At 41.7% G+C, this 19254-nt stretch overlaps 1 protein-coding gene across 4 annotated transcripts in view; it reads left to right on the top strand.

The window, feature by feature from the left end:
• The window catches only part of PHACTR1 (phosphatase and actin regulator 1), a 426275-nt gene that overhangs the window by 116802 nt on the left and 290219 nt on the right, over nt 1–19254 (top strand). For all 4 annotated transcript variants that reach the window (XR_005594204.1, XM_039525218.1, XM_039525220.1 and 1 more), the window contains exon 4: nt 13319–13387. Coding sequence is in view for 3 of the 4 variants with exons in the window: in XM_039525218.1 (XP_039381152.1) it covers nt 13319–13387 (69 nt within the window). In the remaining variant the exon portion in view is untranslated. The remainder of the gene's footprint in view (nt 1–13318; nt 13388–19254) is intronic.

The raw sequence follows: 19254 nt of genomic DNA on the forward strand, positions 1-19254 counted from the left end.
TTACCCATGCTGCAGCTGGATACATAGCAAAGACCTGAAAAAGCTTCTGATGTCGTAGACTGATACAGACACTTGATATAGTTAGAGACTGTGGGCTTATCTGTGTCTCGCTTACTTATTTGACACTAGTTTCACTGCATTGACTTCTTTGGAGTTCAGTGTTGCCCAACCCTCATGATTTTATCATGTGTCTAGAGATAGTTGGAGTTTTTCTAACAGGACCAGCTCCTGCATTTGAGAGTCTCTCAGCTTTCATTTTAAAAAAAAATGTTTCCAGCCCTAGTGGCTGCAGAGACAAGGTTGAAATCATGCACTTTAAAGGCTCAAAAGCTAAAAGACAAATAAAAAGAATCCAAAATTCATAAGATTTTAAATAATCTCCTTAGTTTCAGGCTGGGATTTGCAGTACAGGGAGTTACGCCTGATCAATGCCAGTGTCACTCAGCATAGAATCAAGTCCTCTCATTCAAACTCTGCTTGCAGTTAGGCTGGTGTAACTCCAAAGTAGTAGTAGTAGTTATTATTTGTATTGCAATAGCACCTAGGCGCTCCAGTGATGGATCAGGCCCCCACTGTTTGGCACTGTACAAATACATAAAAAGACAGTTCCTGCCTGGAAGAGCTTCCAGTCTGAGTAACTCCATTGACTTATGAGTACCACTGAGTTTCTCTGGGTTTACACTGATGTAATTGAGAGCAGAATTTGGTCTTCTAGCTAAAGCACTGAACTTGGAAAAATTTAATGTCAAAAGCAGAAATGGAATACTGGTTTTGTACAGTGCCTAGAATAATGGCGTCCTAGTCTGGGACTTGGGCCCATAGGTGCTACAATAATACAAATAATAAATATTAATGAAAGGAATGAATAAGATTACATGCAAGACAAGAAATCAATGGCCAAAGGCCTGAAAAAGTTACCTGAAAGCTAGCGGTAACAAATATTTCATATAAAGTTTGTTCAGTGTAGGAATCTTCAATATGAAGCCCTCTTTGTTGAAACAATAAAAATGATGTTCCCTCTTCTTGAATTTAAACCCCCCCCCCCCGCTTCTAGGAAAATCTGCATCTCCGTTTTATTAGCAGTCAGTCCTGAATTAAATCAGCCTTCTCATAAATGGAATATACAGAAAAATTATCCATGAGGTTGTAAGATTAGATGGTGTGATTTGTATAGGAGCTTTAGTAAAGTACCATCACATTTCTTCCCCAGTCTGATGATGCCTGTGCAGCTGCATTGGACATTGTGACCAAAACAGTTAATATCAGCACTCAGCCAGATTGTATGGGGTGCTTGCGAGCACTGCTCTTTGTAATCAGGAACTTTAAAACCAGCAGAATCAAAAGGAAAGGGTGTATTCCCTTTTTGCCTCACAGCTGGTCAGATTGTGGTGACAGAGTTACAGGGTATAGTTACATATTGTTTTGCTCTTAATGCATTGTAGTCTGTTGCATTTTCAACTGAAAAGTTTTTAAAATATAATATAAATCAAACAAAAGTAAACAGACTGCTTTTTTAACATTTTATTAAAAAAAAGTTTCAAAGTAGGAAAGAATTCATTATTTTGTTTCATTCCTAAAAATTTTCCCAGGGGAGAATATCCTCAGAACTCTCCTAAACTAGCTATTGCTTTTGGCACTCAGCATGACCGGCCATTCAGATGCCTGAGGGTGAGAACATATGACATGCCATTGTACCTCTGCTCTATCAACCCATTGTTTTTCCATAAATAAACTAACAGCTTTAAGATCTCTCATATTTGCTGCAAGAAGGGAAGAAAATCCCAGCATGTATTGGGTAAACATGTTAGCATGGCATGAGATTTTGTTCTAACAGTCTGAGGATGCTATAGTTCATAACCCACAGCAACAAGAAGATAAAAGTAATTTTTAGTGTGCCTCTGAACACCCCAAGGTGCTCTCTTCACTTGACATATATTGCACTGAAATTTGATCAAATATACTGAGCCAGCAGATGCTAAAGCACAACCCTACAGGCTACTGGGTATATAAAGTGATGGCTTTCCAAAAATAAACACAGACAGTAACAGTTGCATGTTTGCACAAGTGTGTATGTGACAGAGAGATGTGTCTTATAAGTCAGTTTCATTAATAAGAAATTGGTATGCCCATGTTCCATATTTTATCTGTTATGTTTATAAACCATTAGTAGATTGGGATTGATTTTTTTTTAATACACAGATTAGGCCTGGCATTGTCCTAGAGAAGGAAGTAAATTATCTGTAAATGTAAATTAATATTATTGCCATATTTAGGCTGGGCATGCAGGCAAACATAGAACAGCATTCCACCACTGATTATTTAATCTCTATGACCAGGGCAGGGGAACTTTGGGGTGAACCTGAACCCTGGTGATCAATGATTTGATTCTGTTCTATCTAGGTTATTCTTTCAGACATTTCAAACAAAAAAAAGTAAAAAGTATTAAATTATGGCTCCATGACATCATCTTCATTAGGCCACTGTTTCGTGTTTTTAGGTAGCTACTTTGGCACTGATCCAGAATGTCAGTTGTTCAAGTTACTATGACACAGTACTAAATTCAGAGCTGAAAGCACATTCTAGGGTGGTGGTGATGACACATAGTAAGTCTCTTCTCACCCCCTGCCCTTCATCAGCCCATTTATCATGTCACTAATGACAATGTAAAATGATCATTTTATCCAAGTAGAGGAGCGCTGCTGCTGCTGTGGGATGTGAACTTGTTTCTTTATGACCTGCTAAAGACAAAGAGCCACATTATCATAGCTCCAGTGGGCTTGATCTACCCAAGATGAAGATCTGACCCAAAGGATCCAGCCAGCAAGATAAGACTTTTCTAAAGCTACTTATCCCTTTAAAATTTATTTTTGAATATTTTAAAACTACAGATATAGAATCTAAAATAAATAGTGGACATCACTTCAGATTCTCCCTTAACAACAACAAAGGAATAATAAGTGGTTACAATGGGCCCACATAACAAGCCCAGGAAACAGTAATGAACAGAATGAAGACATGACAAGACAATATGCACTGGATGATGGTTACTGAAGAGAGGCCATGGAAGTAAGGAGTTGCTGTAGTGCCTAGGATACTTTAAAGTAATTTCTTTTACAGTGGCAGATGCTTTTGTATAGCTCAGATGGCTTTGTTTTGCATTTCCTATTTGTGAAGATGAGTGCACACCAATTCCTCAATTTGGGTTGAATTTCTTAACAATAAGCTCTGCATACTGCATCAAATGTTTCTTTGTATTTGCTGGCATAGTTTAGTTCTGATCCTAATGAAGCTCAAGTCAGCAGAGTGGGATCATGTTAGCTTAGGGAGTTTTATGACTGCATTTCAGGTGTGAACCCAGAGATAAAAGGACTGAAGAAGAACTGTTTATCATGACTAATGGCACTTAACAATTGAATTAGTGAGAGATGCAGTTTTCGTTCATCTTCAAACTTTTTCCTGGTGTGAAAGCTTGTTATTTTCAACATTTTTTGAATAGCTCCAATAGATTTGCTCAGGGCATTGTATTAACTGGGATTCAAGAGTTTGATTGACACCCTAGTGAGAATAAGCTGTGCCACAAATGACGAGCTTGAGACATAGCTGGCTAAAATAGACCTTCTTTGTGAAGTACAAAAACAAGCATTCTGCTACTCAAATGAAGCAATCACCACAAGAAATAAAGATGTATCCCTCCATAGGTGGAGTAGTGTAAGAAAATATGATGGTGCTTTCGTAATGGAAAAGGGCATCTGCTTGTGTGCATTGTGCCTGTGTCTTTTAAAGGCTTTTTAAAAGATCAGCATGAGCAGTCAAGTGGCATGGAGATGTATTGAGAATGAAATACCTCTAGCCTTGTTCCAGGCATGGATGCCCCAGCAGCATCAGGGAGCTAGTATTTTTGAAAACCGGAGAATGGCAGGGAGCAGTGACATTCTCACCTGTTGTAAATAGGTCCAGTTCCATTGAAGGCAAGAGGGATGAGCCAATTTATACCAAGTGAGGATCTGGCCCAAAAGTTCCAAAATTAAGTCATGATGTTACTTAATCATTATCCTTGCTACAAAATATATTCCCGAATATGTTCAAAACTCTGATTTCTATCTTCCCACCAACCCACCCCAGTAAAGTCATCTTCCAGGGCAAAGTGCACTCCAACTCATTTTCAGTGGTTAAAAAAGCAGGTGTTCCTTGATGAAGGGTTTATTTCCCCTATGCCATTTTTGACCAAGCTTTTGCTAACTCGCTTGGAGCTCTGTACAAGACAATCATTCATCTGCATTTGATGTCCTGTTTGAATAGCTGGGGTGTTCCATGGGCAATGAGTAATCAGCTTTTTTTTTTCTTGCATCTATCTTTTCCAAGTAGGGATGAATAGGTAGCTTATAAAATTCACTTGCCCGTATCTCTCTCCTTCCACTATACATCCCATCATGCCATCTAAACCCCAGTCAATAACATTTTGAAACTTTTTTTCCCCTCATTTTTTCTCTCCAAAAATGGGGAGTCTGCAACATTAAAACTAGTTTCAGCCTGTTTTTTAATTGTGAGTGTACAACTGTGTACCTACTTTATGTGCACACCGCTACATAAAAGTACAGAGATCACTGCCCATCTGGGTGTGCACAATCATTAGTACAATCACAGAATAGGTTCCATTGTGGTCATGCAGTTACACACACACACACATTCACACACATAATAGTGGTTTTGAAAAATCAGGCTAATTTTTTCCACAATAATAATGAAAAAGTCACATCTGGACTCAGTCCTGGAGTCATTCCAGGCTGATGTGGTTTAAAAGAGTTGATATTGGAGACACCAGAAAAATCAGGATAATAACTAGAAATACAAGTTCAGTTGCAAGTAGCATTGAAACAGTATGAACCTTCTTGACAAGTATAATTATCCAGTGCATTACAGTGGCAAAGTCTTATTTCCATTCTTTCCTTCAGCAGACAAGGCAGGCTGTGTGTCTTGCCACAGGAAAGGGGGGTGGTTCATTATCACCACTTCATCTGTCAAGCATTCCAGCAGTGCTCGCACACTTCAGTTTCATAAAAGTTGTCTGCAGGGATTATATACAATATATTCTGGAAAGCAGACATCCAGTGGCTTGTTGGTTTCAGAGGGAGATTTTCAAAGGTATACATAGGAGGTAGGTGTGCAACTTCCACTGACTTTCAGCGGGAGCTGGGCACCTAACTGCCCTTTATGTCTTTTGTAAATCCCCCTGGCAGCCCATAGAGACCAAATCAGAATTTCTTTATCCAAACATTATTTGTGATTATTTATTGGAACTTGCATCAGAAACTTCCTATAACCTCTGTGCTGGTGGACAGAATAGATTCTGAACCTGCAGTAGGTATAAAAATGTCAAAGATGAAGCTGCCTTTAAAAACTGAAATGACATTAAATAATTGTCAGAGAAAATGTGGCAATACTTTGTGACTGATCTATGGTTATTAGCTATTCATATTTTATTTTATTGATAATCCACTGTAATTTTTAAGCTGATGTTTCTTTCAAAATAGCTTCAAGGGAGAAGTACTTCAGTCACAGTGCTTTGATTTAAATCACTAATTTTAATCATGATATAAATCAGTAAGCAAGAAACATGGATTTCAATAATTGATTTTAATCTTGGTTTGTATTTGTACTTTAGCTATTTTCCTAAAGAAAGTTTAATTCTCATTGGTTGGTATAACCATTAAAATGTGTCCGCTTGCAACTAAATACAGCCTTTAAACTAAATTTTGTACTTCTTTTTGCTAACCAGAATATGCTATATCTATAGGTGTTTATTTAAGTAATTATATAGGTTAGCATATTTATTCAGATCCTTAATTGCTACAGTATTATGTTAGAAAATGGTGAATGACACATTTCCTGTTAGTGGTTTATGAAGATAATTTAGTGGTGATTTGATAAAGTTTTTGGCAGAAAATTGGAATTCATTAAAAATGCACAAAAGCAGCTTTTTAAAATTGTTGATTAGTTACATAAAACTACCTTAAATTCCAGGGTATGTGGGGGAAAAAAAGGTTGTTAATCAAAACATGCTTTGCATTTTAAACTAATTGAATCATTAAACAAAGGAAGCATTAACTGTAGTTAGTGGATTGTTTCTGGTTGCTATGGTCGCGAGACGCCTATCTTCATCTTTAGGTGCCTAAATACCTTTGAAAATTTGTTCCCATGTCCAGCAAGTGTTTAGAAATAGTAGATCTCATCTTCTCCTGCATTATTTTTATTCCTAGATTGGAAAATAAATACATGCTTTCTTGCTTTTTCAACTCCCAATTGGTTTCTCAATATTGAATGAATTAATCCTGGATTGCAGTGGAGAAGTGCACATTTCTAATTACCAATGCTGAGTTTAAATGAAATACTACATTTTTTAAGTCTTGCTGTGCAGCATCTGGTGCTGGCAAGTGTTGGGGTACGTCTACACTACGGGATTATTCCGATTTTACATAAACCGGTTTAGTAAAACAGATTGTATAAAATCAAGTGCACGCGGCCACACTAAGCACATTAATTCGGTGGTGTGCGTCCACAGTCCGAGGCTAGCATCGATTTCTGGAGCGTTGCACTGTGGGTAGCTATTCCATAGCTATCCCATAGTTCCTGCAGTCTCCCCTGCCCCTTGGAATTCTGGGTTGAGATCCCAGTGCCTAATGGGGCAAAAATCATTGTCGCGGGTGGTTCTGGGTAAATGTCGTCAGTCACTCCTTCCTCTGGGAAAGCAACGGCAGACAATCATTTCGTGCCCTTTTTCCCTGGATTGCCTTGGCAGACGCCATTAGCATGGCAACCACGGAGCCTGTTTTGCCTTTGTCACTGTCACCGTATGTGTACTAGATGCCGCTGACAGAGGCGATTTCAGCAGCGCTACACAGCAGCATTCATTTGCTTTTGCATGATAGCAGAGATGGTTATCAGCCATTCTGTACCATCTACCATGCCATTGTAAATTGGCAATGAGATGACGGTTACCAGTCCTTCTGTGCTGTACCATCTACTGCTGTCATAGGTGCCCCTGGCTGAGATCGGCCGGGGGCGCAAAAGACAAAAATGGGAATGACTCCCCGAGTCAATCCCTCCTTTATGGTACCTAAAAATAGAATCAGTCCTGCCTAGAATATGGGGCAAGTGTACTAGAGAACCAGTGTATCAGAGAACCAGAGAGCACAGCCGCTCCGTGTCAGATCCCGCAGAAATGATGAGCTGCATGCCATTCACAGGGGGTGGCCCTGCAACAACCCCACCTTTTGATTCCCTCCTCCCCCAGCCTTCCTGGGCTACCGTTGCAGTGTCCCCCCATTTGTGTGATGGAGTAATAAAGAATTCAGGAATAAGAAACAGTGACTTGTTACTGAGATAAAATGAGGGGAAGGCAGCCTCCAGCTGCTATGATAGTCCAGACAGGACATTAAGCAGTGTGGGGGAGAGGAGCCCAGCATCCCGCTGCTATGATAGTCCAGGCAGAACAGAATATTTTCTTTACACATGAAGGGCGGGGGCTGATGGAGCTCAGCCCCCTGTTGCTATGATGAAGATGGTTACCAGCCGTTCTGTACCATCTACTGGGAATGATCAGGAGTTTTTTACCCAGGCGCCCCCGGCCGACCTCACCGGAGGCCAGCCAGGAGCACTCACGGGCTGATGATGAGGACAGATACCAGTCCTACTACACTGCACCATCTGCCACAAGGCTGATGATGACAATGGATATCAGCCATATTGTACCATCAGCCACCAAGGAGGGGGGGCGAGGATGCTGCAGTTGACTGCTGCAGCATCGCGTCTATCAGCAGCATTCAGTAAACATAGGGTGACATTTAAAAGAGTCAAGAGAGGATTTTTTTCCCTTTTACTTCTGGGCGTAGGTGAGGGGGGTAAATTGACGAGCTATGCCCTGAACCACCACGGACAATGTGTTTGAGACTACAGGCATTGGGAGCTCAGCCAAGAATGCAAATGCTTTTCAGAGACTGCAGGAACTGTGGGATAGCTTAAGTCCTCAGTCCCGCCTCCCTCCCTCCATGAGCGTCCATTTGATTCTTTGGCTTTCCATTATGTTTGTCACGCAGCAGTGTGCTGAGTCCCTGCTGTGGCCTCTGTCTGGAGATTTTTTAAAAATGCTTTGGAATTTCGTCTTCTGTAATGGAGCTCTGACAGAACAGATTTGCCTGCCCATACAGCGATCACATCCGTACGGTCCATGCTGGAGCTCTTTTTGGATTTTGATTTCGGACTGAATTGCCACCCGTGCTGATCGGAGCTCCATGCTGGGCAAACAGGAAATGATATTCAAAAGTTTGCGGGGCTTTTCCTGTCTACCTGGCCACTGCATCCGAGTTCAGATTGCTGTCCAGAGCGTTCAGGGGTGCACTGTGGGATACCGCCCGGAGGCCAATACCGTCGATTTGCGGCCACACTAACCCTAATCCGATATGGTAATACTGATATTAGCGCTACTCCTCTCGTTAGGGAGGAATACAGAAACTGGTTTAAAGAGCCCTTTATATCGATATAAAGTGCCTCTTAGTGTGGACAGGTGTGGCGTTAAATCGGTTTAACGCTCCTAAAACCGGTTTAAACGCGTAGTGTAGACCAGGCCTTGGAGACAATATACTGGACAACATGGACTTTCGGTCTGATCTGTTCTGACAATTCCTATGTTCCTGTCATCAGTACAGATTTCTTTCTCCCCCCTGTATGCATGTACACACACATGTATAAACACACTTTTCATTTAAAGGTTAAAAATGTCAGAAATTCTTTCAACTAAAGCCTGAAGTTGTTGGTCAATATTTTTAATAGTGCAATATTAATAACTCTGTATTAATTTATCCACTTGTTCTTCATGTCTGCACTCTTTTAAACCATTAGGATTTTGGTGCCTATAAATGTCAGTGTTGATAAAATATGTAACATTTATTTTGGCCCATAATAGTAACATAAAATATTAAATGTTTCTGGCATTAAGACTCAGACTTAGGGCTAGTCTACACTTACCTGCCGGGTCGACGCGGTGAGTTCGACTTCTCGGAGTTCGAACTATCGCGTCTAATCTGGACGCGATAGTTCAAACTCCCCGCGCACTCCGGTCGACTCCGGTACTCCACCACTGCAAACGGCGGTGGCGGAGTCGACCTTGGAGCCGCGGACTTCGATCCCACGGCATCTGGACAGGTAAGTAGTTCGAACTAGGGTACTTTGAGTTCAGCTACGCTATTCACGTAGCTGAACTTGCGTACCCTAGTTCGACCCCCGCCCTTAATATAGACCTGCCCTTAGTAAAAATAAGATAATCTCTCAAGCTTCATATACATCCCACTCACTTGTAATGTCACAGTAGATTTTTTTGCAAACCTTTGTAATAGGTCATCCTTTTTTGCAAGTTTTGATCATTGGTGAAATCAGGTTCTTTGCAGAGAAGATATAGATAGGCTCTGTTGGTTTATCCAGGATTCTTGATTATAGCAACCATAGTCTCCCAATGGCCTGTGAGTCACAGGTTGTATGTAATAAGGCTATAATCTGGTTTTGTACATACCCAGAGGTCCACCACTTGTGGTTCTGACCCACATGCATCTTGATTGCTTATGGCAAGGGATAGCTCAGTGGTTTGAGCATTGGCCTGCTAAACCCAGGGTTGTGAGTTCAGTCCTTAAGGAGGCTGTTTGGGGCAAAAATCTGTCTGGGGATTGGTCCTGCTTTGAGCAGGGGGCTGGACTAGATGACCTCCTGAGGTCCCTTCCAACCCTGATGGTCTATGGGCACCTGTGATTGCAGCCATGCAATTAATGATAGCATTATCATTGCCTTACTTAATAAAGGGAGGTTGCAAGCCATTCTCAATAAAATCATTGTTTATCCTATGTATTATTGTGTTAAACTAATTAAAATTGTGGCAAACAAACCAGATTTGGCCCAGTCATCCCATAAGACTTAAATGGGAATTCCACACACATGCATCTCAGGTGGCAGTTGGACCGATACAGCCAGATGTTTAGCTAGTGGAAATCAACATTGACTTCAATGTAGCTCCACTGATTTACATCAACTGAGTGTCTAACCCATTGTTTCTGTATTTGTACAACTACTACACATATAATTTCTCAGCAAACAACCTAACTTCCTGAGCTCCAAGTAGTATGTCAATTGCTCAGAGCAGGCTACCACAAATATTAATTTTGCTGTTGTCAGACTGTAGAGAGTGTAAAATCAACAATATGGGTAAATGTCATGTTTGACAGTAATAGTTAAATGATCTCCCCACTTTCTCTTTAATGTAAAACCTGATGGTAGCTGTGTTTAACTGTTCTGGGAATTGTGCCCAGAAGGACTCATTATGTGAGTAAAGGACTTTTAAAATACAAAAGCACTAAACATCTATTTTCCTGAATAAAATTCTAGAAGGAGGAACATTGCAGAGGAGCAAATTCAACCTTGACTTCAAATAAAACTTTGTGATAAGTACAAAGCTATACTGGAGCATTTCAGCATGTTTTTATGTCTTCACCATGTTGTATTTCACGAATGCTTTCTCTTTTCTGCTTGATTGTATTGCTATGGTGTGATCTTGAACCTTACCTGGAGATTTGATGACATTGTGGAGAGGTCCTGGATGTACATCCCATCTGCTCTGGGATCACCCTATATAATGAGGGTAGTTAGCTGTAGACTGAATAGATGGGAAACAACACAATGAGGCATTGCTAACCTACTGAATCAGGATTACAAACACACGTCAAATGTTCGGTGAAGAGGGTTTTCAAAGGTTTTAGAGACAGACGCTGTACAATATGCCAGATGAAATACCTGATTTTGTTTCATTCCTTTTTCTCATTGCAAGAGTATGTAATCAGATCTGTGTTTATTGTACTGAAAAAGATTAGAAGACTCCAGCTGCCTATTTCTAAAACAATGTGGAGAAACTTTGAGGTTCATGATTCCATTTATGTATATCGGGGAAGGCAGGTATTATTATTGGGTGGACGGAGCAATTGGGGGTGGGGAGGAACCAAGAAACCCATGACCTCTTGATTCTGAAATCTATACAGACTTTTGCATTGACTTGAGCGTCCTGCCCCTTTCCAGGGATACCATAACATGACATTGTTGCATATGTGATCTCTATAAGACTAAAGCAGCACAGAGCTTTCAAACTACATTTTAAGATGTTGATGTGAAATCAAGGGTCAGACAGACTAGTTAGATAGCCTCATAATTAATTTGGATCATTAGGACTTTAATTCTTCAGTGTTCTCCAAATCCTTTACCTGAAATACAAATATTTCCCTTATTTATGCTCCCCCGATTTCAGACTTTCTACCATTTGTAATTTATGGGGATACCTGAATCTCACCTCAGCAGTACAGGCAGGAAGCTGGTAGAGACTAACTCTTCACTGCAGAGTTAACTCAAACTCTAACTCAGGTGTTGTCCGTAACCCGCATTCTGCCAACACACACAAACTGTCTCGCCCAAGTTCATTGGAGCTAGCTAGAAGATGTACTAGCACATGGGTGCCACTTTAACTCCGGCTGATAATCTATCTCCTTTCTAGTAAGGATGTAAGATAAGGGAACGGCAGAAGTTGCACAATGGGTCAAATTCATTTCTGGCATAACTCTAGTTCACGGAGATCCACCAGAGATGAATTCTCATTGCCTCCATGTAAAAGTATTGATGGTTGGACAGTGGCTGACACAGCCTGCAATCCTGGCTTTTTCTTACTGACTTCAAGTAAAGCTATCGGGCCAGTACTAATGAGGCAGCCTCCTGCCCAGTCCTATTGTCCATATCAATACTTGGTTAGCTATGTAATGGAAGGAAAATGAAAAACCAAAAGAAATGAGAGGGAAGGAGCAAATTAGCTGGCTGAATGATCATTATCATTATTATTAGTCAAAATTACAGCTCTTCAGGATCCAATCTCACATTTTTAAGGTGTACCAAACAAATGACGATGATAAACAGTGTGAGATTCAATGCTGTGAAAGAGTCTTCCTCATTCTTAAAAGGAAGCATAAATTTACTTACACATTGTAAAACAGAAAAAAAATAGACTCCATAGTGTCTTTGGCTCTGGACACAAATGCCCAGATACCATGATGTTGGCTGCAAGAGGGATGGATAGGAAATTTGATATAGAGTTATGTATGTTTATTTGTTTTTCAGTTTCAGATTAGATGTCATTGGATGGTGGGGGGGGTGTCATTAAAGGTATGTGGAAAAACAATTTGATATATTACACTAATAAATACAGGACATTAATTAATTAGGCCTGATACTATAATGGGTCTCAGTGTGGGGTACAAGGCTCTGCCCATACAGAGCTCCTGGCAGGATCATGATCTTAGTAACTAACAATAGTAAAATGTATATTTAAATGAGAACTAACTGTCACAGGCCCATTCAGTTGGAATTTTTCATTTTCTATGCAGCAATCTCTCCTATTAACTAGAAGATTTAATAAGGCACAATATTACCCTATTCATTCTTGTATATGTAACCCACATACCTCCTGGTGAAGTGTTCTGTCCCATCTAGTGGCACTGAGACCACTTAGAGAGAGAGAGATTAATAAATCGGCTTAACAGGCATATGGCTTTTAGCTCATGCAGTAGGGGTTTCATGCACTAAGCTCCACAGGTGCTAGGTTTGATCCCACCTGCCGATGACCAGGGTCTGTAGGTGTTACATATAATTATCATGATATTGTGTAATATGTTAAATTCTACTATACAACAAGGATGGAATTTTAGCAAATGATAGCGCAGAAAAATCTAATCTTGTTTCCTTCACGTTAACATTGTGAACTGAAAACATTGTTCATCTCGGAGCTCCTCTGGTTTGTCTATGCCCTTCTGGTAGTGGTATGCTCCATAATGAATGCAGTAGTCCTGGTACAGTCTCAAAGGAATTGTACACAAAGGAACTATCACCCCTCCACTCTGTGCAGATGGTGCATTTACAGGCCTAAATCACATCGGCCTTTTTTGCTCCTCACTGTCAACCCTAGTCTCTTTTACGATTACTGCTTTCCAGATTTCTCCCTCAGTGAGTTGGGTTATTTTTACCCAGGTGTACTACATTAATTTGCATTTTTCCAGCATGAATTACATTGAGTCATTTCCTACCCATATTTCTAACTGCTGTAGGTAACTTTGCAGAATTTCTCTGTCCTCACTGATATTTGCAACAACTTCCAGTTTAATGCCGTCCACAAATTGAATTAATGTGCTTTTTGCTCCAACTTCCAGACCATTAACAAAGATGATAAAAATATTTCCTGTGATTTCAGAGAGATCATATGAAGCAGAGATGGGAAACGACCTTCTAAGTTATCTGCTCCATTCCCCTTTCAATGAAGGTGCGTTCCATTCATTATATCATTTGTATTGCCTGCAGCATGATACACCTAATTTAAGTCAAAAATCTTGTACTGTGTGGTTTGTCCAGCCAATCAGCTTTCATTTGTGGTAGGCTTTAACTCATCGTAGGACTTGGGAAAGAGACACATGATTCCATTACATTGATAAACAGTGTGAGATTCAATGCTGTGAAAGAGTCTTCCTCATTCTTAAACGGAAGCATAAATTTACTTACACATTGTAAAATAGAAAAAAAATAGACTCCATAGTGTCTTTGGCTCTGGACACAAATTCCCAGATACCATGATGTTGGCTGCAAGAGGGATGGATAGGAAATTTGATATAGGGTTATGTATGTTTATTTGTTTTTCACTTTCAAATAAGGGCTTATTCATTCTTCTAGGCATTTTATGATCTTGAAACAGAGTTGGGCTCTAGTGGGCCAAGAACTAGAGCAAATTGCAGAGATGAAGAACCCATATAGGAAAAAGTCTTGCCAGCAGCCACCCATCATTTAAATCAAGGTGATTGTATCTTGAGCCTGTGAGGGGTTAAACCCCACACCAGATAGGAAATGGTTGAAGAGCAGCCTTGAGGTCAGTTAACCTCACTCTACTATACCTGTTCTGAGTGTTAGATTTAAATGAAGAAAGCCCAGAAATTGAGGGCTGTTGGAAAAGGAGAGCAGATAGGCTGTTCCTCTGTGGGGCAAGGAGCTTGGCTCAGACCACGGGTGCTGGAACAATTTGTATAGTGGGGATGCTGACTGAGAGCCATTGAACCAAACCGTAAACCCTTTATATAATGGAAACCATTTCAAGCCAGGGGGTGCGGGAGCACCCCTAGTTCTAGCACCTATGGCCCAGACCAGGGATTGTAGGAGGACTATGGCTTGCTAGAGCCTTTGCAAAGAGGGTAGGCCTGGCCTGGCCTGGATAACTGATTAGAGAAGAGCCAAGGATCCAGTCTCTAAGTGGGAAAGCAAGCTGTTATAGCTAGGAGCCTGCCTGTGAGGGCTGAAGGCTGGGCCTCGCTGGACTGTTTTGTATGTTTTGTTTTGTATGTTTGTTTGGCTTTGAACTAAGTGACTCTGTTACCCCAAAAGGGGTTGAGTGCTTTAAAGTAGGCTTGGCTGGAAAGCCAAGCTCACCTGTGTGGCTGGAGCAGGCCAAAGAGTATTGTGCGGAAACTGATGCCTGGTCGCAGCAAATATTGCACCCGTCACAAAGGGACACTGAGGGACAAAGAGAAACTATCCCAGAGCTCCTCACCTGGCCCAGCTGATTCATTGCCACACAAGGAAGGAAGCAGTCTCTTAGGCTGCGTGGTTCTAAACCACAAATGGTTAAAACTGACACTTTGGATTCCACCTGGAAACTAACAACCAGCTAGTACAGTCTATGAAGTACTGGTGGTCTATGATCTTGATATGATGCTCCACTCAATAAGTTATTAGCTGCATTCTGCACTCGCTTCACTTTCTGAGCCATCTCTGTGTGTAGCTCCATATCAATCACATTGCAATAGTCTAGTCTTGGTGTAACAAAGGCTATTGTTCACCTCTAGGCTGTCTGTTCTAATTCATCTCAAGTTGGTAGCCATTATTGTTTGATGGTTGGTCAATGGGCCTGTTCTGAGATATATTAAAGGTCTCATTCCAGAGGACCAGCCAGGGGCGGCTCTAGCTTTTTTGCCGCCCCAAGCACAGCAGTCAGGCTGCCTTCAGCAGCTTGCCTGCGGGAGGTCCCCAGTCACGCGGATTCGGCATACCTGCCGCTGAATTGCTGCCAAATCCACGGGACCGGCAGACCTCCCGCAGGCAAGCCACCGAAGGCAGCCTGACGCAGGGACTGGCAGGGCGCCCCCCGCGGCTTGCCGCCCCAGGCACGCGCTTGGAGCGCTGGTGCCTGGAGCCGCTGCTGGGACCAGCATCCTCTTCCTCTAAACCAACATTTTAATTGTCACTCTTGTTGGCAGTTTCAATAGCGAGGTCAGGGACCGAATGGATGTGGAGACTGAACTTTTCTCTCTCTTTAAAACTATGCTTGCTTGCTTGCTGATTGACTGATTGATAGCACCTAGGAGTCTTTACTTTGCTTCTCTTACTGTTTCCAATCAGGAGAGGGAGCAAAAGTATCAAAATATTGTGGAAGAACTTCTCTTGTTTTATTTCACACTCAACTCAAACTAGGAAAACTGGTAATCCAGCTCACATGCTCTCACATGCATACACAAGCCACATTCTTGCATGTTTTCCAATCTGTTTTCTTGAACCAAGAAAGAGGGATAGACTGAAATAAACTCCTATACTCTTATCTAGACTGAACAGCTAAGTCTTCTGAGATTTATTTTAGTCATATCTCCCCTCAATAGTCTATGTCCAAGTTAACATGCTTCATAATCTAATCATATACACCTGTGCTATCGAAAGTGCCAATTTTTGAAAGGTTAGATCAAATAACTAATACTTTTTTGAGCAAATTGCATTTCTCTCCATTTACTTTCCGTTTGCTTTATGTTGTAAAAGCTTTCAAAGTCATCTAACAGCTACTCAGGCAAGGAGATGGCTTATCTGGTTGTTAATAGGGTTGTCACTCAAACACTTAGGAAAAGCAAGTTTAGCAGCAATGTTAGCATTTAAATAATGCTGGAAAATAAAAGGTGCAAAGCCATCAGATCACTGGAGCACATGACTATGTAAAAGCTGTACATTTAGGAAGATCATAAGCAGTGGTGCAAGTAGAAATCATTTCTTGCCGGGGCACTGCACTCATGGGAGGGACACAAAGGGGAGGGGTGTGACCCCCCACATAACTCCTCCCAGCCCTGGGCCCCGCGCTCTCCCCATTCCCTCCCCATGATCCACATCCATCTCACGTTACCGGAGGGGGAGGGGGAAGCTCTGTCCTCCTCCTGCTGCGCTGGAGACTTCTGCTGTACAGACCCCAAGCAGGAGGATTCAGGAGACGCGGCTGCATGGAAGGGCTGTGGGTGGGGCTGGAGGCAGTACAGCAGCCACGCCGGAGGAGCTGCTGGCATTCTGCTTCTTTCTCCGCTGCGGTTCCCAGTGGGGAAAGGAGCAGAGCACTGGCAGCTCCTGCAGCGTGGCTGCTATACTGCCCCCAGCCCTGTTTTCCAGTGGGGCTGCTGTACAGATGGAGGAAATGCAGCTCTGTGGAAGGGCAAGGAGCAGGGCGGGGATGTGGCTCCTCCTCCGTCTTTTTGGTACCTCATACCAGCTATAAATGTCTTACTGGTACGATGTACTGACCATACCACCGTACTTGCACCACTGATCATCAGTGTTTAATGTTAGAAGATGGCTTACGTGTTTGTCAGTGTCAAATGTTTGTTCTTTGCTGTTTCTACAAAATAGATCCATTTGAAGGCATATAGCTGCAAAAACAGCTGATTTTGTAGCTATCTTGACAACTTAAAAACAACGTTGAGACTCTTCTCCATTGAGAACTAACAAGTGGGAATGGGTGGGCGGGCGGCGGGGGTATATTTAAAGATTCTTCCTTATCCCTAATAGATTCTGGATCCCTATCTAATCTAGTGCTGCTTTCTGGTACGAGGGAACAGTGGCCTACGGACACCACCGTAGTTAAGGAGAGAGGACAACTGACTCCCTCCCATCCTGGGATCTCCAAGGTCTGGCAAATTCTCCTCATCATGAGTCTTTGCTTTGCTCCTCCTAGCCTTCAGGCTACTACCCTCCCCTTTCTGCAATATCAGGGTCAAGAAAGACTCTTCTGAGCTCCATAAGGGCTAGGTGTACATTATTGCTATTGCATTATACTGGTGCAGCTGGCCACCACCGGAAGGCTCTGTGCATGGGAGGGAGTCAGCCAGTTGCCCCTTGATGCCTCAAAGAGGTCACAGGCCACTGCCACCAGCTGCTCAGAAAAGAGCACTAGATAGGGAGAGGATTGGTGTAGTTATGCATCAAGAAGTTATGGGGAGGAAAGATCTCACTCCCTTTCTAGAGATTTGTGAACTTCAGCCTAACATTTGTATGCACTAACATTTGCTTACGTGACGCAATCTGAAATCAGGTAAGTTGTATAATGCTCAGTAAGCAGTCAGGTCTGTCAGGAGAAGGCAGCACAGCATTGTATTAGCACTGAGTCTGCTCCAGATGCTGAAAATATTGGCTTCACACTGAACATGCTCACCATAAACATTAGCATAGTCACAGCCCGAGCAACATTGCTTCATCTCATTTGTGTGGTCATTCCTCCACTAGTAACTTGATACTTACCCTCACCAGCTTTGCCTGATCTTAGATTGCATTCCTAAAGTAATGCTGATATATATTTTTAGACTTCTAGCCCCTAGCGGCTGAAACCAACACAATACAAAAACCAGCACTCCAGCATGTACTAACAGAACAAAAAACTGAATGAACAATCTGTATGTAAACTGCTTTAAATGTAATATTTTCACAGCAAATACTGTTTCCAATAATTGTGTTACTTTTTGTGGACCTTAGCTCTAAAATACCCACCTGAGAGCATTTTCTCTTCCATTCCTCCTATTTAGTCCTATTTTTCTGTAGGGAGTCTAATTGGTACAATACCTGTAGCACTCTGGCAGTGCACTTCATCTTCCCCAATACGCCCACCCTTTGTCATTTGTATGGCTAGAATTATTCCATCCTGCAGCTCATTACCAAATATGGTGTCAAATGTAAAGCTCTCTGAAGAAACAAAAATAGCACATGCAGTGGGCCCACACCGAACCCTGACAAGCAAAATACATGTTTTTTTTCTTTCCCCACGCCATCTTCAAAATGTTTCTGTAAAAATGTAAAGGCTCATTAGGATTAAAAAAGACTGTGGAATTTTCTACTGCAGTAATAAAGGAGAACATTTTGATTTGAAGTCGTACAGCTTTTGTGTGAATGTAGCATGCACACAACCTACAAGATTGCTAGCGCTGGAGATTAAAATCCTCTCTCCATAAAGTAGTAGTGCAAGCGTCCTCACTCTATCCAGGTGATGTTTATGAGCGGGATCATCTCTAAGATTGAGAGGATCATTCTGTATGAGTGCTAGTTCGCTGCCAGTTGTGAGGGTGTTTCTGACCCATAGTGGGAGGGCTGAGTCTCTGGCCCACACATAGTAGGTGGATAAGTGTTTCATCTGCCAGCATGCATATGGTGTTTATAAATCATCTGTGGCCCATATTATAAATGTTAGATGGGTTAAGGTAAGGACTGTCTAGAGTATAGGTGAAGGATGGGGAAGGATACAAGAGCAGAGTTAAGGCTGATGTTGGAACCATCTTCTAGTGTCTAGAGGTTGCTGGTGGTGTGGGATTGTTACATTCCATAAGCATTGTTTTAATGGGCAATATGTTCCCAACACTGACTTTCTTAATCAAGTCTTTTATCTGGGAATTTCATCCTTATTTTTAAGTGGGGGCAGGGGGAGAACTACTCATAACTCAAAACTTGTTGAATGGATTTTGCGTGTTGACTTCGTAAGACCAGTGTTTCAGAAATACTGCTCGGGAGAGTTGGAAGTTGTGCTAGAAGAATTTGTAACTTCCATAAAGCGTCCAGTGTTGTTGCTGGGACATTACAAGGGGTTACAAGTAACTGGTTTGAGCAGAGCCATATTTCAAACATCACTGAAATTACATGTACCACCATCATCATCTGAAGAGGCCCGTTTTAATACTTTATGTTCACCATTGTATCCTGAAGTGTGGAGACTCTAAAAGTGGGTAGGCAAAACTGACACCTCATACCACGAGCAGATTCTCCAGGCAAACATTTGTAATTTTTAATTACTATATTTGTTTTAACCATGTTCTAAAACTAAGTGAATCTTGGATCATTCTATGTAAGTTTATATAC

Source organism: Mauremys reevesii, linkage group 2 (assembly GCF_016161935.1).
Source record: "Mauremys reevesii isolate NIE-2019 linkage group 2, ASM1616193v1, whole genome shotgun sequence".
NCBI classification, from domain to species: Eukaryota; Metazoa; Chordata; order Testudines; family Geoemydidae; genus Mauremys; species Mauremys reevesii.